At 40.2% G+C, this 24,160-nt stretch overlaps 1 protein-coding gene across 1 annotated transcript in view; it reads right to left on the reverse strand.

Moving 5' to 3' along the window:
• Positions 1 to 24,160, reverse strand: part of LOC100751495 (cation channel sperm-associated protein subunit beta-like) — a 131,031-nt gene that overhangs the window by 58,245 nt on the left and 48,626 nt on the right. The window contains 5 exon segments of the mRNA XM_027419549.1: positions 7,791 to 7,842; positions 9,066 to 9,129; positions 13,660 to 13,758; positions 15,231 to 15,380; positions 18,699 to 18,794. Of these exon segments, the coding sequence (XP_027275350.1) occupies positions 7,791 to 7,842; positions 9,066 to 9,129; positions 13,660 to 13,758; positions 15,231 to 15,380; positions 18,699 to 18,794 (461 nt within the window).

A 24,160-nucleotide genomic window follows, 5' to 3' on the forward strand; every position in this document is an offset into this window, starting at 1 on the left:
GAACCTTAGACCCATACACATGGGGAAAGGAAGAGACACCACCTGCACCCTCTGGAAGAAGAGATGGAAAGTCAACATTATAAGAACACATCCAACAACAGGAAAACCAATATGACACCACAAGAGTCTAGAGCAAGACCTGAACATCCCAACACAGAAGAAGCAGAAGAGAGCAACCTTAAAAACAACTTCATGCAGATGACAGAAAGACCCTAAGAGAGGAAATGAGAAAATCCTTCAGAGAAATGGAAGAAAAGACAAACCAAAAGATGCAAGAAATCAAGGAAAGCCACGGAAATACAATTAAACAGCTGAAGGAAACAGTTCAGGACCTGAAAACTGAATTAGAGACAATAAAGAAAACACAAACTGAGGGAATGCTGGAAGTGGAAAAGTTGAGTAAACAATCAGGAACCACAGGTGCAAGCATAACCAACAGAATACAAGAGATAGAAGACGGAATCTCGGACACTGAAGATAAACTAGAGGAAATAAATTCATCAAGCAAAGAAAATCTTAAGTCCAACAAATCCTTAACACAAAATATCCAGGAAATATGGAACACCGTAAAAAAACCAAACTTAAGGATAATATATATACAAGAAGGTGAAGAAACCCAACTCAAAGGTGCAAAAAACATATTCAACAAAATCGTAGAAGGAAACTTTCCGAACCTAAAGAAAGACATGCTGATGAAAGTACAAGAAGCCTACAGAACACCAAAAAAAGTGGACCATAAAAGAAAGTCCCCTCATCACATAATAAAGAATATTAAGAGCAGCAAAGGAGAAGGCCAAGTAACATATAAAGGAAAACCTATCATAATTACACCAGATTTCTCCATGGAAACTCTGAAAGCCAGAAGGACCTGGATAGATATTCTACCAACTCTAAGAGAACATGGATGACAGCCCAGACTATTATACGCGGCAAAACTTTCAATCAGTATAAATGGAGAAAACACGATATTCCATGACAAAACCATATTTAAACAATGTGCAACCACTGATCCAGCCCTACAGAAAGTACTGGAAGGAAAACATCTGCCTAAGTAAATTAACTACACTCACAAAAACATAGGCAATAAATAATCCCACTTTACCAAAACCCAAAAGAAAAAGCAGGGTAAATCTACACACAATACCACTACCAACAACAAATCAAAAACAAACAAGAATAAGCACTTAATAGTCCTTAATTTCCCTCAATATTGAAGGTCTTAACTTGCCTATAAAAAGACACAGACTAACAAAGTGGATACAAACACAGAATCCATCCTTCTGCTGAATACAAGAAACACACCTCAAATTAAAGACAGACATAACCTCAGAGTAAAGGGTTGGCATAAAATATTCCTATCAAAGGGACCCAAAAACCAAGCTGGGCTAGTTATCCTAGTATCTAACAAATTAGACTTCAAACTAAAATCAATCCAAAGAGATGAAGAAGGTCATTTCATATTCATCACAGGAAAAAATCCATCAGGAAGTAGTCTCAATTCTAAACAACTATGCCCAAAATACAAAGGCAACAATGTTCATAAAAGAAACCATAATTAAATCTCAAATCACAAATGAGACCTCACACAGTTATAGTGGGAGACTTCAACACCCAACTCTCACCTTTCGACAGGAACACCAGACAAAAACTTAACAAAGAGATAAAGGAACTAACAGAAGTTATGACCCAATTGGGATTAACAGACATTTATAGAACATTCCATCCAAACACACTTCTTTTCAGGATCACATGGAACCTTCTCTAAAATCAACCACATACTTGGCAACATAGCAAACCTCAACAGGTACAAAAAATTGGAATAACCCCTGTGTCTTATCAGACCACCATGATTTAAAGTTAGAATTCAAAAACAACACAAATTGCAGAAAACCTACTAACTCACGGAAATTGAATAACACGCAATTGCACCATTCCTGGGTCAAGGAAGAAATAAAAAAAGAAATTAAAGACTTCCTAGAATTCAATGAAAATGAAGACACAACATACCCAAACTTATGGGGCACTTTGAAAGCAGTACTAAGCGGAAAGTTCAGAGCCCTAAGTGCTCACATGAAGAAACTAGAGAATAGTCACACCAGAGAGTTGACATCACAGCTGAAAGCTCTAGAACAAATGGAAGCAAATTCACCCCGGAGGAGTAGACTCCAGTAAATAATCAAACTGAGGACAGAAATCAATAAAGTTGAAACAAAGAAAACAATTCAAAGAATCAATTTAACAAAGAGTTGGTTCTTTGAGAAAATCAACAAGATAGACAATCCTTTATCCAAACTAACCAAAAGGAAGAGAGAGAACATGAAAATTAACAAAATCAGAAATGAAAAGGGGGACATAACAATGGACACTGGGGAAATCCAGAGAATCTTCAGATCATACATTGAAAACCTGTACTCCACAAAATTGGATAATTTAAAGGAAATGGACAATTTTCTGGACAGATATAACTTACCAAATTTGAATCAAGAAGAGATAAAACAGATCTATAAACTCTAAGAAAATAGAAGCAGTCATGAAAAGTCTCCCAACAAAAAAAAAGCCCAGGGCCAGATGGCTTCACTGAAGAATTCTACCAGAAATTCAGAGAAGAGCTAATACCAGTACTCCTCAAATTTTTGCACACAATAGAAGAAGACGGTTCATTACCAAACTCTTTTTATCAGGCAACAATTACCTTGGGACCCAAGCCACACATAGACACAACTAAGAAAGAGAACTACAGACCAATATCCCTCATGAACATAGATGCAAAAATATTCAAAAAATACTGACAAACCGAATCCAAGACATATCGGAAAAATCATCCACCATGATCAAGTAGGCTTCATCCGTGGGATGCAGGGTTGGTACAACATTCAAAAATCCATCAATGTAATCCACCATATACACCAACTGAAGAAGAAAAACCACATGTTCATCTCACTAGATGCTGAAAAAGCCTTTGGCAAAATCCAACACCCTTTCATGATTAAGGTCCTGGAGAAATCAGGAATAACAGGAACATACCTCAACATAATAAAAGCAATATACAGCAAGCCAACAGCCAACATCAAACTAAATGGAGAGAAACTCAAGGCAACTCCTCTAAAATCAGGAATAAGACAAGGCTGTCCACTCTCTCCATATCTCTTCAATATTGTCCTTGAAGTTCTAGCTAGAGCAATAAGACAACAAAAGGAGATCAATTGGATATAAATTGGAAAGGAAGAAGTCAAGCTTTCACTGTTTGCAGATGATATGATAGTCTACATAAGTGACCCAAAAAACTCTACCAGGGAACTCCTACAGCTGATAAACACCTTCAGCAAAGTGGCAGGATAAAAATTAACTAGAAAAAAATCTGTACTCTACTGTATACATATGTTACATTTGTGGAGAAAGAAATCAGAGAAACATTACCCTTTACAATTGCCACAAACAACATAAAATACTTTGGGGTAATGCTAACCAAAAAGTGAAAGACCTGTATCATAAGAATTTTGAGTCTTTAAAGAAAGAAGTTAAAGAAGATACCAGAAAATGGAAGGATCTCCCATGTTCTTGGATAGGTAGGAGTGCCAAAAGCAATCTACAGATTCAATGCAATCCCCATCAAAATCCCAGCACAATTCTTCACAGACCTTGAAAAAAACAACTCTCAACTTAAATGGAAAAACAAAAGACTCAGGATAGCCAAACAACCCCATACAATAAAAGAACTTCCAGAGGCCTCACCATCCCAGATTTCAAGCTCTATTATAGAGCTATAGTCCTGAAAATAGCTTGGTATTGGCACAAAAATACAGTTAGACCAATGGAATCGAGTTGAAAACCCTGATATTAACCCGCACACCTACAAACACCTGGTTTTTGACAAAGAAGCTAAAGCTATACAATGGAATAAAGAAATCATCTTCAACAAATTGTGCTGGCATAATTGGATGCTGGCATGTAGAAGACTGCAGATAGATCCACATCTATTGCCATGTACAAAAGTTAAGTCCAAATGGATCAAAGATCTCAACAGAAATACAGCCACACTGAACTTAATAGAAGAAAATGTAGGAAATACCCTTGAACAAATTGGTACAGGAGACCGCTTCGTGAACATTACACCAGGAGCACAGGCACTGAGATCAACAATTAATAAATGGGACCACCTGAAACTGAGAAGCTTCTGTAAGGCAAAGGCAACAGTCAACAGGACAAAATGACAGCCCACGGATAGGGAAAAGATATTCACTAACTCCACATCCGACAGAGGGCTGACCTCCAAAATTTACAAGTAACTCAAGAAGCTAGTCTACAAAACACGAAATAATCCAATTAAAAAGTGGGGTACAGAACTAAATAGACAATTCTCAATAGAGGAATCTAAAATGGCTGAAAGACACATAAGAAAGTGTTCAACATCCTTAGCCATCAGGGAAATGCAAATCAAACAACTCTGAGATATCATCTGATACCTGTCAGAATGGCTAAAATCAAAAACACAAATGACAGTTTATACTGGAGAGGAGGTGGAGAAAGGAGAACACTCCTCCACTTTTGCTAGGAGTGCCAACTTGTACAGCCACTTTGGAAATCAGTATGGCAATTCCTCGGGAAAATAGGAATAAGTCTACCACAAGATCCAGCAATTCTACTCTTAGGCATGTACCCAAAAGAAGCACATTCATACAACAAAGACATCTGTTCAACGATGTTCATAGCAGCATTATTTGTAATAGCCAGAACCTGGAAACAACCTAGATGCCCCTCAACTGAAAAATGGATAGAGAAAATGTAGTGCATTTACACAATGGAGTATTACTGGGGGGGGGGGTTTCAATGGAATCTTGAAATTTGCAGGAAAATGGATGGAACTCGAAGAAACCATTCTGAGCGAGGTAACCCAGACACAAAACGACAAACATGGTGTGTACTCACTCATATGTGGATTTTAGACATAGAGTAAAGGATTACCAGCCTACAATCCACACTGCCAGAGAAGTTAGTAAACAAGGAGGACCCTAGGAGAGACATACATGGTCCCCTGGAAAAGGGGAAAGGGACAAGATCTCCTGAGCAAATTGGGAGCATGGGGGGAGGGGAGAGGGAACTAGGAGAATGAGAAGGGGAGAAAAGGGGATGAGGAAGGCATGATGGGGCAGGGAGTTTGAGTTGGGGGAAGAACAAATGAGAGCAAGATAAATGGCATTATACGTTTAAAGAGAAATCAGGCACTAGGAAAATGTCTGGAGATCTACAAAGATGACACCAGCTAACAATCTAAGCAACAGAGGAGAGGCTACTTTAAATGCCCTCTCCTGATAATGAGATTGATGACTAATTCATATGCCGTTGTATAGCCTTCATCCAGCAGCTAGTGGCAGTAGAAGCAGACACCCACAGCTAAACTTGAACTGAACTGAAATCCAGTTGCAGAGGAGGAGGACTGATGAGCATAGAGGTCCATACCAGGCTGGTGAAACCCACAGAAACAGCTGACCTGAACAAGGGAGAGCTGTTAGTCCCCAGATTGATCACTGGAAAGCCAGCATGGGACAGATCCAGACCCCCATGAGTATGATTGTCAGTGAGGAGTCTTGGGAATCTATGGGGCCCCTTGTAGTGAATCATTACTTATCCCTAGCATAGGAATGGTCTTTGGGTGCCCATCCCACATGGAGGGATACTCCCTGAGCCTAGACACAAGGGGGTTGTCCTAGTCCCTATCCCAAAGGATATGACAGACTTTGAAGACCCCCTACAGAAGGCCTCAACTTCTGTGGGGAGCAGAAAGGTTATGGGATATGTAGGGTGTTAGTTGTGTGGGGTGGGCAGGGGCAGAGGGGAGAGAGAGGGACCTGGAATTAACATGTAAAATAATCTAATTAAAATAAAAAAGAAAATGCTAGTATAAAGGACAGCACAGCCAAATTTGAGAACAGAGCCCATGGACATCTGCTATTCAAGGCAATCCAGCCAATCAGGAAGGCAGACTCACCCTTTAAATTCCCTATAATTTAAAAGCCAACAGCTTCCTCTCTTTTGCTGAAATCAGTTTCAGTTTGGTTTCTGTTGTTTGTCTTTGGAGGATATTTGGAGGTGATTAGATAGAGGTGGTTGACTCCTTTCCTAATCTGAAGGACACTGGATAGGTGAGATCAGTGACCTAACAAGAAAGAATGCAGAGATACAACCCCACCTGTTCTGCTAAGTAGGGAAACAGGGAGGAGACAGCTATGTGTAAACCAGGAAGTGGGCCCTAACCAGATACTGAACCAGCCAGTCACTGATCAAAGCTGTTTCCTCAACTTTTTTTATTTTTTTATTTTTTATTTTTTTGGCTTTTGGAGACAGGGTTTCTCTGTGTATCTTTGGAGCCTATCCTGGCACTCTCTCTGGAGACCAGGCTGGCCTCTTTTTACCTTCTACTTTATTGAAACACTCATTCTCATTCATGTGTTTTGTTCAGGACTTTGGTTCTCTTGTGTCGACAGTCTGTAAATGCTGATTTCACTGTCTTTGAGGGTCAGAGATTCTTTTAATGGAATCTAAAAGGGAGGCACATTCTGCTTTTGTTCTCCCTATACAGAAAAATATGAGGTGAGGTTTCCTAGGGGACAGAATCAATATCACACACACAGCAGGCGATTTAATAAACGCGTACATTGGCGTTTACAGTCAGAGACTATTTGTCCCCCATTGGCTCCACACTTTAGAGATCTAGAAAATCAGTTGCTTCTCAGGCCAAGAAGTTGGAAGTCAAAAGATATGGGACCAATTAATTACCCAACCTGAATCCTAGGAGAAGACCTGAAAGCATCCAGGGAGTTGTTGACACAAGTCCATGTTCATAGGTGGAGACTCTGCTGCCTGATGGTCTTCTATGGTCATTGGCATCAGAAAAAAATTGCACAAACACCTGCTCCTCACCCAGCAGAGTTAAGTCTGTCCTCCTATGCGCTTGTCCTCCCACCCTTTAGTTCACCCCAGGCTGCTGTATGGCTCCACCTGCCTTCTGGGTGGGTTCCCCCTCCAAGGATCTGCATGCACAACTCAGGAAACCCTCACAGATATGTTTCCATGGTTTACATTACCAAATGCTTTAGGAATCCATCAAATCAGTCAAGTTGACAACCAAAACCACTATCACAGGAACCTTGTGTACTATTTAGGGGCATTACTAGAACTTGCGTATATGTGCTTTCTTCCCCTGGAGCTTGCCATAATGTTTTTAAAGACAGGATCTCATGTCACCTAGGACGACCTTTAACTTGCTATGAGGATGACCTTGTACTTCTGATCCTCTTGTCTGCACCTCCTGAGTGCTGGGGTCACAGTTGTGCGTAATCATGCCTAATATATGAAGTGCTGGGGATGGAACCCAGGGCTTAGTGTATGGGAGCCTCGTATTCTAGATCCCTAGACTTGGATTAGTTTCAATATTAGTGCAACTGCCCTCTATTTCCTAATTGCTTTTGTGTTCTTTTATTTCTGAGAATTCTTTTTTTCTCTCCCATGGTAAACTGCTAATGTCTCTGTCCAACAATGCTTACTGGGTGCAGACTTTAGTGTGACTCTGTCACCACGTCAGGGGTTCTTGTCCCATCACAAGGATCATGCAGAGATGCAGTCACAGGAAGAAGAAAAACCATTCTGTTGCCTTCTATTTGAACAAAATAGAACCAACATAGAGGGAGAAAAAATTTCCAATCTTATTCAAACCCTGGACCAATAAGCAAATGTTTTATGATGGTCTCAGGTGAGAGGGACCTGGTATCCCTTCTGAGAACTGTATCACTCACCTTGTAGAACTTCTGGGCCTCTTCTTGAAGGATCATCGGTGCCCTGAAATTTCTAGCAATTTCCCCAAACATTTGAAGATGTTTATTCATCTTCAGCTTCTGTGGCACTGGTCTGCATCTAAACAATGGCTATCCCATCTTATTTTACCTTTAATAACAGTTGTGGAATGTAGTCCCAGAAAGTGTTTTATGCTGTGAAAACTCCTAATGCATGTTGGTGTCTTTATTTTATTTTATTTCTTTTTCTTTCTTCTATTTCTTTTTCAATTTTGTTTGTTTGTTTGTTTTGAGACAATGTTTCAGTCCTGGTTGTCCTGGAACACATCATGTAGATCAGCCTGTCATGGAACTCACAGAGATCTTGTATGTCTCTACTTCCCAAGTACTGGGATTGACGGCATGTGCCACCATGCCCTGCTTTCTTTTTTCTTTTACTAGCTCAGTGTCAATAACAATGAGCATGGTAGCAGCTCAGCGTATGTCTATGGTTTTATTAGCTAAATTTTGTTACATTGGTACAGCTGCTTTGTTCACCACTAGCATTCTTGAACATCTTGTGATTTTAATGAATGTGTTCTGCTGGGACTCCAGGTGACATCAGGCGTATTTTTGAAGGAGCACTCAAGAGTACTTTTCAGAATACATTAGTGTCTAGCAATGCCTGGATGAGAGGAGACCATGCTCTCTACTCCTCTTGGTTGCTGCTTTCATACATTGGAAGTTCACCATGGAAAGCCTTCTTTACCTGAAGCTGCCCTTGATCCTGTCACCTCAGGCTCAGGGAAAACTCAGTTCCTCTTCTAGCAGCCTTCTCTCTGGTCTCTCATAGCTGCCCCACATTGATGTGAAAAACCATTTGATAGTTCCTGGAGTTCTGAGGGTAAGCTCTCTCTGCAGGACCCTCTACTTGCCTTTCCTTTGCTGCCCTCTGTTGCCAGGAGCCACTCGAGTCCATATTCTACTGTTTAATCAGAGTACCCTGAGTTTGGGAAAATAATTTCTATACTCCATTTCAGTAAAGCCACAAGTAAATGTTTCTATACATTGAATACATTGATGTTGCTGGGAATTGAACCCAGAATCCAAACATGCCATACAAAACTCTATTATATTATACATTTCTAGCACACTAACATTTGTGATTGGCAGTTGGCTGGGCTGGACCATGAGAATTTGAGATAACTGATAAACTATTTCCATTTGTTCTTCCCATCATTTATTTGTTTTCTCTCTTGATTTCCCAGTTCTCTGTTTCCCTTGTCCTCCCACCAGTACTTTGATACTACAATTAGTTCTAACTGGTTCCTGAGAAGTAAGTGTGGTTTCTTCCTTGTAGTGACTGTGTACAACACAGGACAGAATGGAAAGGGACATGCCAAGGCCTGAGAAGGAAAGTTTATTATTTTCCTTGCAGTTTCAAAACTGACATTGCATGCTATGGGTTGAAAATAGCCTTGTTGAATGTGACAGACTGTTTTCACAACAGATAAGGAAACAAACTAACAGAGGAAAAAGTGTCCCAAAGGACAGAAACGGAGTTGTCAGATCTCATGGCAAGTGCTCCTTTTTCAGGGTAGATACAGGGCAGGTGGGTTGGGAAGTAAAACTTCTGCCAGATTCCAGGCCTCACCATTTCCACCTGGGCATCTCCATTCAGAGCATGCCTGAGCAATCTCCACAACCAATCATCCAGGCTGTACAGAAACTAGGTACAAATGATAGACCTTCAGAGGAGCCAAAGACCCTGCCATTGAAGTGGCTTATAGATGAACCTGTTTGGGTAGGACAATGGTCTATGACCTCTGAGAAGCTAGAGGCTTTAGAAAAGTTAGTACAGGAACAGTTAGAGGCTGGACACATAGAGGAATCTACCAGCCCTTGGAATTCTCCTTTATTTGTTATCAAAAACAAGTCAGGTAAGTGGAGAATGCTGACAGACCTGAGAGCCATAAATAAGGTTATTCAATCAATGGGCTCTCTATAGCCTGGAATGCCGTTGCCTTCCTTGATACCTAAAGGATGGCCGATCATAGTCATAGATCTGAAAGACTGTTTTTTCACAATACCGTTACAGGAAAATGATAGAGAAAAATTTGTATTTACTGTACCAACTCTTAATAATTCACAGCCAGTTAGGAGATATCAGTGGAGGGTTTTGCCACACGGAATGCAAAATTGTGCTACTTTGTGTCAGCACTTTGTACAGTATCCTTTGGAAATAATACGTAAGAAATCTTCACAATCTCTTGTTTATCATTACATGGATGATATTCTTTTATCAGATTCTAATAAGGAGACTTTGGAACGTATGTTTGAAATGGTGAAGGAAGTTCTGCCTCGGTAGGGGTTACAGATTGCCCCAGAAAAGATACACAGAGTGCATTCTATTAATTATTTAGGTTACAAGATAGACTTACAAAGAATCAGGTACAAATTAGAAGGGATCATTATCAAACTCTTCATAGTCTTCAGAACCTGCTAGGGGAAATTTCTCAATTACAGACGATTTTATTGGGGTAGAAGGACATGACTTAAAGCATTTAAAAATGGCCCTTAATGTTGATAAGGACCTAAACATTCCAAGAATATGATCCGCTGATGCGGAAAAAGAATTACATTGGATAGAAAACAGAATATTGGATGCGCATGTAGATCGGATAAACCTTAATTTAGACTGTATTCTGGTTATCTTGCCATCCAGAGAATACCCTTCTGGGATTCTGATGCAGAGGGAAGACATCGTATCGGAGTGGATACTCTGCCACATAAACAGAATAAAAGGTTAAAGGCATATATAGAAAAGATTTCTGATTTGATTCTAAAGGACAAATTAAGACTCCTTCAACTGACTGGAAAAGATCCAACAGAAATTATAGTACCTTTAAATAATGAGAAAATTTCCTCCTTGTGGAAGGATAATGAATATTAGCAAATAGTTCTTACTGATCTTTTAGGAACGATTAGCAACAAGTATCCCAAAACTGACAATTAAATTCATTTAAAAAAAAAAGTCTGGATTCTTCCACGTGTTGTAAGACAAACTCCCATTTCTGGAGTTCTTACCTTCTACACTGATGCCAACAAATCAGGTAAGGCTGGTTATAAAGCAGGTGAGGTAAATAAAGTAGTTCAAAGTCCATATACATCTGTACAGAAGGCAGAATTATATGCCATTCTCATGGGACTCATGGATTTTACAGAACCTCTTAATATAGTTACTGATTCTCAATATGCAGAGAGAGTCAGTCCTGTTACACATTAAGACTACAAAATTCGTTCCTGATAACACAGAATTAACATCACTGTTTATACAATTACAGGAAATAATCAGAAACAGAAGTAATCCTATATACATTACACATATCAGATCCCATACAGGTGTGCCAGGCCCACTAGCACAAGGCAATGATTGATTGTTTATTAACTGGCACTGTGCTAGAAGCCTCAGAATTTAATAAGAAACATCATGTAAATAGCAAAGGTTTGAAAAAGGACTTCTCCGTCACTTGGCAACAAGCCAAGGAGATAGTGAGAAACTGTCCTACTTGTTCCCTTTATAACCAAACTCCATTGCCAGCAGGTTGTAATCCTAAGGGCATTCGGAGAAATGAGGTTTGGCAGATGGATATCTCTCATTTTATAGAATTTGGAAATTTGAAATATGTGCATCATACTATAGACACATTCTCAGAGTTCCAATGGACTACTGCTCTTAACTCTGAAAAAGCTGATTCTGTTATTACACACCTGCTAGAGGTGATGGAAGTTATGGGTAGACCTGCACAAATAAAAACTGACAATGCTCCAGCTTATGTCTCCATAAAATTGGAACAGTTTTTCAAACATTATAACATAAAGCATGTCACCGGTATACCACACAATCCTATGGGACAAGCAGTGGTTGAGAGATCTAATAGAACACTTAAGGAGATGCTCCATAGACAGGCTTGGAAGTCTAAACCCCCCAACATAGGTTGCATAATGCTTTATTAACACTTAACTTTCTTAATGCTAATGAGAAAGGACAAACAGCTGCAGAAACACACTGGACTACAGAGAAAACTGCTGAACTGAATCAGCCGTTATACTTCAAAGATGTACTAACCTCTGTATGGAAACCAGGACATATGTTACGATGGGGTAGGGGTTTTGCATTGGTTTCCACAGGAGAAGAAAAACTCTGGATACCATCAAAGTTGATCAAGATTCGAGTTGAAAAGGAAAAACCTCTCGACGAGGAGAAATGACAGGTATTCTACTAAGGTGTATCTCATAAACGAAATAGAAACCCCCCAAAAGAAAGGGAAGTGTTTTCCTTTTATATTCACAGAAAAACTCATCTCCAGAAGGCAAAGGACACTGCATGGGTAGATACTTTGGAAGAGAAGGCAGCTATAACCATCAAACAAAAGGAATGTGCCATACGGTAAACTTTACAGCTGTCTCTCAGAGAACTCTATTTCTCTTTATTTCTTAGTCCCTATTCAAGTAAATCAAATGCTAGTTTAGAGGTGGATTTGGCTTTCCTCCTCTAAAAACCCAAACATGTTGTTTAACTAAACTTTAGAGTTTTGTATTGAATTAAGAAGCCAATTGATGTAATACAGAATTAGAGAAGAATTTGGGGACTATCTTTGTCTTTTCTTGGCTCTTTCTTTCTAGGTGTACACCCTCTCATAATTGTTATCTTCCCATGGTTGCCTTTTCTAGTATGCATACTTACATAAGCAAAAATTTATGTTTGAGTCCCACATATCCAATGAAGACCTGCCTGACAGCAATCCATGGATGCCCTGGAAAGAAATTGGGCCATACCTCCTTGACTGCACTGGATCCAACTTGCTCCATTTCAACTGACACTCCAGCCAGAGCTTTGAGTACTGACTTCAATCAAGTTGAGGATTTCAAGCGATATCTTCAATCAATCAAATCCCAACTATCATGGACCAGATACAATCCATTCGAGACTTTCCCTATACCAACATTTTCTTCCTACAGGACCCCACGAGGCTATTGCTGTCCCATTTCAGAAGGAAGTAGCTTGGAGGATGCTACGCCCCTTTCCCCATTGTTGTCATTTAGGATAGTGTATATACCTAGTTAGGGATAGCTTCCTCTTGTTTATGGTTGGGATTGGAAGGTGGTGTTCAGACTTGGACACCTCTTTCAGATGGCTTTAGGGTTTAGTTAAAATAGACATGGTTAGGATGTGACATAAGCAGATTGTTGTATCCTCTTATATTTCACCTTTATGATTGTTAATTTTGGATACTTTACACTATTAAGTTTTAATCCTCTTTTAGACTAAAAGGGGGATTGTAGGGAAACCTGTAGCCACAGCCTGCTATGGGCTGGATACAGGTGTATCTGACCATGCCTGCTAGGGCGTGGTCAGGGTGACATAGGGAAGGTTTAATAGTGAGTGGCACTCATGTGGTGGGCCCCTTCTTTGGCTTTCATCTTCGGCTTGCTGTATTACTGCTGCCCCGCTAGCTGCCTAGGTTGCTCTGTAAGTAAGGCTTTTCCCTATTAAATTCCCTTGTATTTTTTACCTGGTTCCATATTGGGAATTTCCCACATTAAGTGTGTGTGTGTGTGTGTGTGTGTGTGTGTGTGTGTGTGTGTGTGTGTGTGTGTGTGTGTGTTTGTATGTATGCATGCATGTATGTAAAGCCCAGACGGCTCTGAATGCAAATACTGGTCTGGCTAAATCCTGGACCATTGCCAAAACACACATTTCAGGTATTCTACTGTTACCAAGAGTCAGGGTGATGTGACATCTAGGCAGGGCATCCTGGGACAGGTTCTATATAAGCTCCTGACTGCCACACACCTCCCTGCCCTCTATGTCTGCCACCGTGAAGCTCACCTTTGTGCTTGTAGCCTTCAGGCAGCTCTGCTGCATCTCCCAGCAAAGTGAGCACCTCATGCAACAGCTGCAGCGGCTCCATACTGGGGGCTGACTGTCCTATTCAGTTATGGCATATTTCTGAGGGAGCTCCAGGACATCTTCCTGTCATAGGGGCCAACCACTGGGTAGGAAATATGGGCTTTAAGTCTGTAGGCATCACTACTGCATCTGCAGGGCAAACAGCACAGGTCACAGCTGCAAGGGCTTCATGCCAGGAGCCAGCCAGTGGGCCTAAGCTGCCCCCAGTCCCAGAATACAGTTTCTAATGAAAGGATTTGAAAAGCTGGAGAGGCAAGAAATGTAAATCAGATAAAGACTATTCCATGTGAAATCTGGAAGCTGGGAAGCAGATATTCAGCTTCACTTTGACACAGCTTAGACCCAACCATACTTGGAGTTGAAACTTGCAGCTTCATACATAATCCTCAGGAAGGGGAGAGAGGCTGGAGGTTCAATTAATGATTGATGTGAAGCCTCCATGAATATATTTTATTCCAGGCTTTAGGAGGGCTTCCAGATTGACATGCACACCGTATCCTGACAGATGGTGTAATGCAATGCCATGGAACGGGACTTCCTGTGACTGGGACCTGTCTAGATCTTACTTTGGTACCCCTTTGTTTGGCTCTTCACCTGAATCCTTTCTAGCATCCTTGACATTGTCCTGGTAAATGTGCAGGACTTTCCCTGAGTTCTGTGAATAGTCTAGCAAAGTCTTGTATTTAAGAAAGGGGCTTATAGGACCCTTCAATTTATAGCAGCCAGATTAGAAGCACAGGTCACAACCTGCCACATGTGACTGGAATATGAAATGGGATTTAAGTTTTTTTTAACTTGAGAGAGTTGATACTGACTCTGTGTACCTATTTCCAGAGTTGAACTAAATCACAGGATATCCACGTGGCATCTTTAGTAAACAGAAAAATTGCTCAGTGTGGGAAAGGCCTTATATTTGATGCCACAAGTGTGACAAGTGAATGTCTAATACAGTTACTTTTTCTCCATACACCATTATATTTAACAAAATTGAAAAAATACATATGTAATAAATACAATAAGGTAGTGTCTCAGAAATAACAACACTGGTTTGCACATAGCAGAGAGAAGAAGATAGACTGGACTCAATAAACCATCTCTGGGAAGATATAACAAACTTAAAAAGACAGAGGACAGACAAATCAAGACATCTACCAACTATGTGATTGACTTTGTTAACTGGTTTTGAAGCAGGGTCTAACAAGTGGCTCAGGTTAACCTTAAACTCAATTACTTTGTTTCAGACTGTCAAGTAACTGGGTTTCTAGGTGTAAATACACCATCATGCCCAGTTTTAAGTCACCATTTGTATGACATAAGGCCACAACAAAGGAGTAGCTCTCCTAGCAGGTCAAACTTGCAAGAAGAAGAGGCAAAGTAACAACCATTAAATTTATTGTCTGTATGCATGTAGTGTGTATTGCCACTTAAAACCACCCTTATCCACTATAAAACACTAGTTACCTCGAACATTCAATCAGACTGTAACTTACCATTAAATGTCGAGTTCAAAATTAAGCCTAGTAATGCCACATCATTGGCACAGAGGCACTTTGTCACTTTGATATCTCTCACATGTGGGTACAATTTTTTGACCTGTGGTCCATTCATTATTGTTCCAAGATTCCACTGAAGAATAGGCTCTGTGGCAGGCAAATTTAGGCATTAACATCATAGCAGTACTCTTGAAACTGGAACACCACTATTTTTCTTTAGAAAAACTATGGAAAGGAAATATTTGATGTTCAAGGCAGGTAGAGGATATAGTGGAAGCTGGAGAAATAGTTCATGGTTAAGAACACTGGCTGCTCTTTCAGGGGACCTGGGTTTGATTCCCAGCACCCACAGAGCATCTCAGTGTCTTCTGAAGCCCCAGTTCCAGCAGATCCAATACTCTTATGACCTCCCAGAGCATCAGGCACACTTGTGATGCACAGATTTGTATACTGGGAAAATACCCATAAACATAAAACCTTTATACCCAGGTATAATATGATCTCATGACTCATCGGTTACAAATGGGTCTGTTTCATTGTGCAAAGGAGAAAGAATGAAATTCTCTTGATAATACTCTGGGAAGGTCATACTGACAAATAACATTTAGAATGAGAGATATTACTTTAGCCATATATGGAAAATATATAGTCACATGGGCTGTGCTTAGAATTACGGAGCTGGAACACAGAACAGTGATATTTGCCATTTAGGGATTGCTTCTGCTTCAAAAGCACACATTCCCTTTCACTCCTTTTTACAAATCCATCAAAGCAGCAGTAGGTAAATAAAGAGGGAATAAACTCAGAGTATAAATAGAGAAAGGAGACTTTATCACCAGTGAACAAGAGACTAAGGTATCGAGGAAACAGGTAGAATTTGAGAGTGGATTAACAACAACAACAAAAAAAAAAAAATCTGTCTTCAGCCTATCAAAACTGCAGATCACCTTCCTATGGAAAATCTGGTTGTTTTTAAAATTCCCCTGCTTTCGTTTTGGCTAAACTCTAACTCAGAAGTTCCTTGCTTTTCTCCATATCTTTCTTCCCTCTCTGAGAAGCATTCCAAGAATGCTAGAAAAAGTGGGACTCTCCTGGGGATCAGTATAGCTCAGAGCATCACTGGAGCTGAACAGGGAAACTGCACTCTTACTCAGCAGACTGGAGGAGGCAAATGATCCTCTGAGAAAGACAAAGGTTACAGTTTTAGTTCTTAGAAGGATATGAAACATGTTGAAGGTCAAGTCAAATTTTTATATGTAAAAATGGGAGTTCTCTTTTCTCCTGAGGAAAAGGAACATTGAAAAAAATCTTCTCAAAACTTTCTGATTTAAAAATTAAAAAAGAAAAACATTTTCCTCTTTTGGAAAAAATTTGAAACAAAAGTAACAGAGAAGAACAAGGTAGTCCAGGGAAGTTGCAAGAATACTCCTGTGTGATTTTAAAAAATAGCCATAGAACCTTTAACAACAGAGAGATGTGATAATCAGTTCTTAGCTGTTTGTATTCTACAAGGCAGTTCAGTCTCCTCAGACTTTCAGAAAAATCAACTGTGTCTAGACCCAAATACCCTTGGTAACTTCCATTTTCCTCTGCTTTGTGTAAAGCAAGAGAAGCAGTTCAATTTCTGTCTCTTTGGCTATTATTCAGTCCCGGAAGAGGAAACAAACAATCTCAACTACAGCAATTCAGCAGGAAGTTACGACTTCACAGAGCTTCAGGTAAGGAACTGACATCATGGAATGTCACATGGTTTATGGCCATTCGCATCTGATCTTAGAGAATAAGGAAGTTTGATGTGTCCTGGATTGACAGTGCCTTATGTTAAGAAAAAGCTGCTCGGGTTCAGATGCTCTGTTTAAGTCATAAGAACTAAAGACCTTTAGGGACCTAAAAGCCTCAGATGAGCTGAGAAATTATTCAGAAAAGTTTATTTGACTGATAAACACCTTTGGTAAACTTCTGATAAGATCAACACCAGATCTTTTCTGGTAATTACCACTTTTCAACCTCAGGGAAACTGACTTCCTATAGAAACTTACTTTCCCTAAATTCCTCTTTTTGTTTTATAAAGTCCCTAACCCCTCATTTGCCACTTGCAAAGTGACCAATGGGGAGGTCACTGTTGACCTGTGACTAAAAACAATTTATGTGGACAGTACAGAATTGAGATGCATGGCTTGGAGTCCCTTTCAGTCTGTATTAGATATGAAGCAGCACAGATAGGATTTTTAAGCACCTCTTTTGAGTTTAGTAGAGAATAAGGACTAACACCACACCCTCACTTTTGCTTTGACTCTTATTTCCTTGTGTTGCCCCTCTGTAACACAAATAACCAAAACCCAGAGACAGATATTGGGTTCAACCTGATTGTCAGACAATCAAAGCAGCCAAGCCAGTAGCTCTTACCTCTACCTAAGGTAGAAAGGGTGATCCAGCTAGCTCCACAAATCCTGGGACTACAATCCTAGACTATTGCCTCCCCTCAACATGACTGAAGAATAAATCTTCTCATGAGGCCCTTCTCCTTTTCCTTTTATACCTTCTTAGTGCTGGGATTAAAGGCATGTGATCCCAAGTGCTGAGATCACCTTTGTGGGAGCTGTTTCTCTTTAGGACTGCATCAATTTCATTGTAGCTCAGTGTGGCCTTGAACTAACAGATCCCTCTGCTTGTCTCTTGAGTCCTGGGATTAAAGGTGTGTGCCAGCAATGCCTGACTCTATGGCTAGTAGTATGGCTGCTGGGATTAAAGGTGTGTATCACCATTGCTTGACTCTCTGACTTAAGGCTAGCTTTGCTTTAGAGATACTCAGGCAAGCTTTCTTAAATCATAAACAATATAGCACTACACCCCTTCTATCTCTAACTGCTCTACTTGATTGCTCCAGAAGAAGTAGAGGATTCATCCTTGGCACTCCCACTTCCCTTACCCCTGGCCATCAGGAATCCCTTCTGCTCTACCTACAAAGTACTTTGGGCTGTTCCTGCTCAATTTCTGCATGGCATGCACCACTACCAGAGGATTACAGGCAGCTGTTGGGTGTGGTGATGCAACAGCTGCTAGCCATGGCCTTTATTCCATTCCTGCCATTCTTCTCCAAGCATCTAACAGAGGGACCTTTTCTAAAGCTTACATCAGAGTTTATCACCTTCCTACTCAATGCACTCAGTTAATGCATTTTTGTTTTGTTATAGCTAATTTCCCACAATACCTATCAGCCCTTCCAAACTCAGGGGACACCAACCGTGCCATCATTTTCTGTGCTTCAGCAGGCTGATCCTATTTCTGCATACTGAATACATATATACATATATTATAATATATTATGATATATTATAATATATATTCATATTTGCTCCATCATGCTGTGGTCCTGGCCATCTGGGATTTGGTACTGTATGATAGTCATCAAAGTTTGTTCAAAGACTATGTGAATTCCATTCTACTTTATATGCTGATATTTACCTCGGACAAGATCCAATAGGGTCCCCTCAGTGTTATAAATATTTAATCCTTCACTCATTGTGACCTTTATTATCCATTCTTCCACAGATGCAATGTCTAAAATAAAAGATAAACAACTTTTTACATGTCACATTGATGAAATGGAAGCTATGTGAATACTACCAACAGGTGTACCTTTTCCTTTTACAATCATTTTGACTACAACTATATGTCAAATTTCACATTTTTCTGCAAACTTAATGGAAAAGAACCATAAAATGATTCCAATACCACAGCAATGCATCTCAATGCCAATAATTCAGACCCTAACTTCTCTCCTACATCTACAATGAGGGGTAAAAAACATAACCCTTTGGTGAAACATATAATATCACTTTAAAGTACCTGTCAAAGAAAAGTACAGGATCTGAGGGGGCATTATTATCAAACTAGTGCCCATAAATGAAGCAGAAAGAATACTTCTAAACACATTCTACAGGGTCAGTATTACCCTGATACTAAAGCAGATATGGGCAGACCATAAAGATAAAACTCCAAGCCAACATCCCTGATGAACCTTCTGTATGTTTCTCTTACTGGCTGATGAATAAAACACCAACTGGTCAGTAACCAGGCACCAAGGACAGGTGGGGCTAGGAGAGGAAGAAGTAAGTAGAGAGAGGGAAGACACAGGAGAGACATTATGTAGAGAGAAATAAAGGGACATTGATGGGGTTAGGTACTTGTGAGAGGTGATAGGTAGTGAGGAGAGAAAACTTGGTGATGACTACAAAAGTCCATAGAGTTTCTGTCAGTGATGAAATGATCTAAATGTTAACTGAAAGATTATTGTACAAACATGTGGTAAGGCTGTTTTAAAAACAAAATATTGCCAGCATTTTTGGCACATGTATTTAACCCCAGCACTCTGGAGGCAGAGGCAGGAAGATCTCTTGGTCTTTGAAGCCAAATTCCAGGCCATTGAGAGCTACATAGTTAGACCCAATTTCAATAAAGTAAAATAATACTGGCTAATGATCTACTAAGGATAAATTAAATGTATTAATCTTATATAATACATTAAAATGTATTATATAAGATTGGACAGAGCACAAATCTCCAAAATACATAAGGAACTCAAGAAATCTGACATCAAAATGCCAAATAATGTAATTAAATTTGGTTACAGATATAAACAGAGAATTCACAACAGAAGAATCTCACATAGCCAAAAAACACTTAAGCTGTTACTCAACATCTTTAGCCAACAGGGAAATGCAAATCAAAATGAGTCTGAGATGCCATCTTACACCAGTCAGAATAGCTAAGATCAAAAGCACCAATGACAGATTATGCTGGAGAGAATGTGGAATATGGGAACACTCCTCCATGGCTGGTGGGAATGCAAGCTTGTATAGCCACTTTGGAAATCAGAAAATTGGGAATCAATCTTCCTAAAGACTCAGTCATATCACCATTGGGCATATACCCAAAGGCTGCACACTCATACTAGAAGGACATTTGCTCCACTATGTTCGAAGCAGCATTACTTGTAATAGGCAGAAACTGGAAACAACCTAGATGCCCCTCAACTGAAGAATGGATACAGAAAATGTGGTACATTTACACAATGGAGTACTACTCAGCAGTAAAAAACAATGATATCATAAAATTTGCCAGCAAATGGATGGAACTAGAAAAAACATCCTGAGCCAGGTAACCCAGACCCAGATAGACAAACACTCACTCAAAAATGGGTATTAGACATAAAGCATAGGATAACCAGACTATATAGTCCATGACCCCAGAGCTAGGTAACAAGGAGGACCCTAAGAGAGGAATACATGGATCCCCTGTGAAGGGGAAATAGACAGGATCTTCTGAGAAAACTGGGAACATGGAGTGTTGGGGAGAGAGAATGGAGGACAGAAGGAGAGGGGAGAAGAAGGAGGAGAGGGGAGTAGAACATGAGGAAATAGGATGGTCCAGATGGGGGAAAGACAGGGTGGGGGAGCAAGAAAAGAGGTATCTTGATTGAGGGAGCCATTATGGGGCTGGTGAGAAACCTGGCACTAGGAAAATACCCAGGAATGGACAAAGATGATCCTAACTAACATCCTAAGCATCAGTGGAGAGGGTGCCTGAACGGGACTTCCCCTCTAATCAGATTGATGACTGACTTAATTGCCAACATAGAACCTTCATCCAGCAACCAATGGAAGCATATGCAGACATGCACAGCTAAGCCTATGGTAGAGCTCCCAGAGTCCAGCTGAAGATAGGGAGGAAGGTTAATATGACAAAAGATGAAGACCATAATGTGGATACCCACAGAAAGAGTTGACCTGAGCTACTGGGAGTTCACTGGCTCCGGACTCACAGCCAGGGAACCTACATAGTACCAAAATAGGCCCTCTGAATGTGGGTGACAGTTGTGTTGCTTGGACCATCTGTGGGGCCACTGGCAGTGGTACTAGAATTTATCCTTAGTGCTTGAACTGGCTTTCTGGAGCCCATTTTTTGGACGGATACCTTGTTCAGCCTAGATGGGAGGAGGGCCTTGATCCTGCCACAAAGTGATGTGCCAAAATTTGTTGACTCCACATCAGAAGCCTTACCCTCTCTGAGGAGTGGATGGGGGGAGGGATGGGGGAGAGTTAGGTGATTGGGAGAAGGGGGGAGTGGGAACTGGGATTGGCATGTGAAATGAGAAAAGTTTGCTTTAAAATATAAATTACAAAAGAAAAGAAATGGGTAAATGTCATTAGTTAAATGTATAGTTAAACACTGAAAAAATTAAGACATAAATAGTGTCCTTATAGCAGAAGTAAAATGGAGTCAAAAAAGTAATTAACATAAGATGAAGAGAGAAAAGCAGAAAATAGTGAACCTGGAGGTAACTAACAAGTAAAACTTTTCCATTTAAAAGTGATACATTTCAATAGAACCAAATAAACAGCTATGTTAAGTGTAAATGGTCTATAATAACAATTGAAAAACTGAGTTTTCAAAAAATGAAACACAAATAGCTTAGAAATACTTACAAATGTTCAAAGTCTTTAGATATTAGGGAAATGAAAATTAAACCTACTTTCAGATTTCATCTTACCCCTGTGAGAATGGCCTAAGCTATGGATACACAATAGAAGAATTCATTGTCAAAATTATGCTAATATTATTTCACTTTAGACTAATGGAAGAACAATTTAAAATTCTAAATTTTAAGATGAGCCTTTTACTAAAAAATTAATCATCAAGCATTTAAAAAAAAAAAACTCCATTAGTTCAGGCATGTAGGTGCCACATAGTATGGCTGTATGTAAACTACCTTGGACATCAATCCTTGATCAATCTACCTTGCTTGAATCAGGGGATCTTTTTTGATATTTTGTAGGTCAGAGATGTCTCTGGGGATTCTCCTGCCTCTGCCTCCATCTCTCCATGGGAACACGGGACTATATATACACAATACAAAGTGGGGCTTTACATGGCTCCTGGGGATCTGACCTCAGCTCCTCTACACACTTCACACATGGAATCAATTTCTAGAAGATGGATAAAAGGTAGAGAGAGTGGCTTAAGAAAATAGTTGCATGCTGTATTTCCCTAGCTGCCAAGATAGCTATATACAATCAACTGATATAAAATTTCATAGTAGCTTTAGAAAAGACCAGGTGCCTTGCTAGTGGAATCTGAGTTAAACTAGTCCCAGAAAAAAATCTTATTACAAGGATATATAACAAACTGTTTGATCTGTTGAACCAAGGTAAAAAGTGTGAAGCAACTTAATTGCTGTGACAGGTCTGGCTGATAATTGGGGACAGTGATTAACTCTCTGTACAAATTCCTAACCTCAGTTTTGTGGCCTTTGTTCAGAACACCATGGGGAAACAACATTCTCTAACTGGCCAGGGCAACAAAAATAAATAAATAAAATAAAATAACTTCATAATCCTGAGAAAGAGTTAGAAGTTTTCCTTTTTCTGGTCAAGGGCTACATTCAGGGCAGAAAAATATATTTTAAGATTTAGAATGTGGTCCTGCAGCAGGCACCCAAGCCTCAGGTGAGTCTGGGCACTGCTCTCCCCCCCCAAACTCCCCCATTAACCCCTGCTCGCTTCTGCCTAAACCCGCTCCCCCCACAAGAGTGGACCTGCCCACCCTGAGTCTGGACACACCTCACCCCTGTCCACAATCTGCCATCCAGCTGCCTCCAGAGGCTGAGCCCTCTGCCTGCCACTAGAGGGAGGGAAAGACCCAACCTGCACTCACTGGAGGAAGAGGGGGGAGGGAGCAAGGAGAATGAGAAGGGGAGAAAAGGGGGGATGCAGAGGACATGAAGGAGCAGAAATGTTGAGTCAGGGGAGGAATAGATGATAACAAGAATGGAGATATCATAATAGAGGGAGACAATTTTGGTTTACAGAGAAATCAGGGACTAGGGAAATGTCTGGAGATCTACAAAGATGACACCAGCTAACAATCTAAGCAACAGAGGAAAGGCTACCTTAAATGCCCTCCCCTGATTATGAGATTGATGACTAACTCATATGCCATCCTATAGCCTTCATCCAGCATCTGGTGGAAGTAGAAGCAGACACCCACAACTAATCACTGAACTGAACTGGAATCCAGCTGCAGAGAAGGAGGAGTCATGAGCAAAGGTGTCCAGACCAGGCTGGTGAAACCGACAGAAACAGCTGACCTGAACAAAGGGGAGCTCTTGGTCCCCAGACTGATAGCTGGGAAACTAGCATGGGACTGATCCAGGCCCCAGGAATGTGGGTGTCAGTGAGGAGAACTCAGAATCTATGGGGCCTCCTGTAGTAGATCAGTACTTATCTCTAGCATAGGTGTGAATTTGGGGAGCCCATTCCACATAAGAGGGATACTCCTGGAGCCAAGACACACGAAGGAGAGCCTAGGCCCTATCCAAAAGGATAAAATAGACTCTGATGGCACCCTATGGAAGGCCTCACCATCCAGGGGGAGCAGAAAGGATATGTGATAGGTAGGGTTTTAGTTGGGAGGGTGGCAGGGGAGGATAGATAGGAGAAAGGAACTGGGATCGTCATGTAAAACAATCTTGTTTCTAATTCAAATAAAAAAGTTGAAAAAAATAGAAATGAACCAAGAACCAAAAATAAATAAACACAATAAATGAACATTAAAAAAAAGAACACACTCAAAAACAGAAAAACCAATATGACACCACCAGAATCTAGGGACTCCACACCAGCAAGATCTGAAAAGTCCAACTCAGAGGATGAAGAAGATATGGACCTCAAATATTATCTTAGGAAGATTATAGAGACCTTTAAAGAGGAAACAAGAAAATCCCTTAAAGAAATAGAAGAAAAAGTAAGCAAAAAATTACAAGAAATGGAGGAAATGACAAAGCAAAGAGTTCGAGAAGTAAACAAATCTCTTAAAGAATCTAAAGAAAACCAAGAAAAAACAACCAAACAAGTGAAGGAGGCACT

This window comes from Cricetulus griseus, chromosome 5 (genome assembly GCF_003668045.3).
Source record: "Cricetulus griseus strain 17A/GY chromosome 5, alternate assembly CriGri-PICRH-1.0, whole genome shotgun sequence".
In the NCBI taxonomy this organism is placed as follows: Eukaryota; Metazoa; Chordata; class Mammalia; order Rodentia; family Cricetidae; genus Cricetulus; species Cricetulus griseus.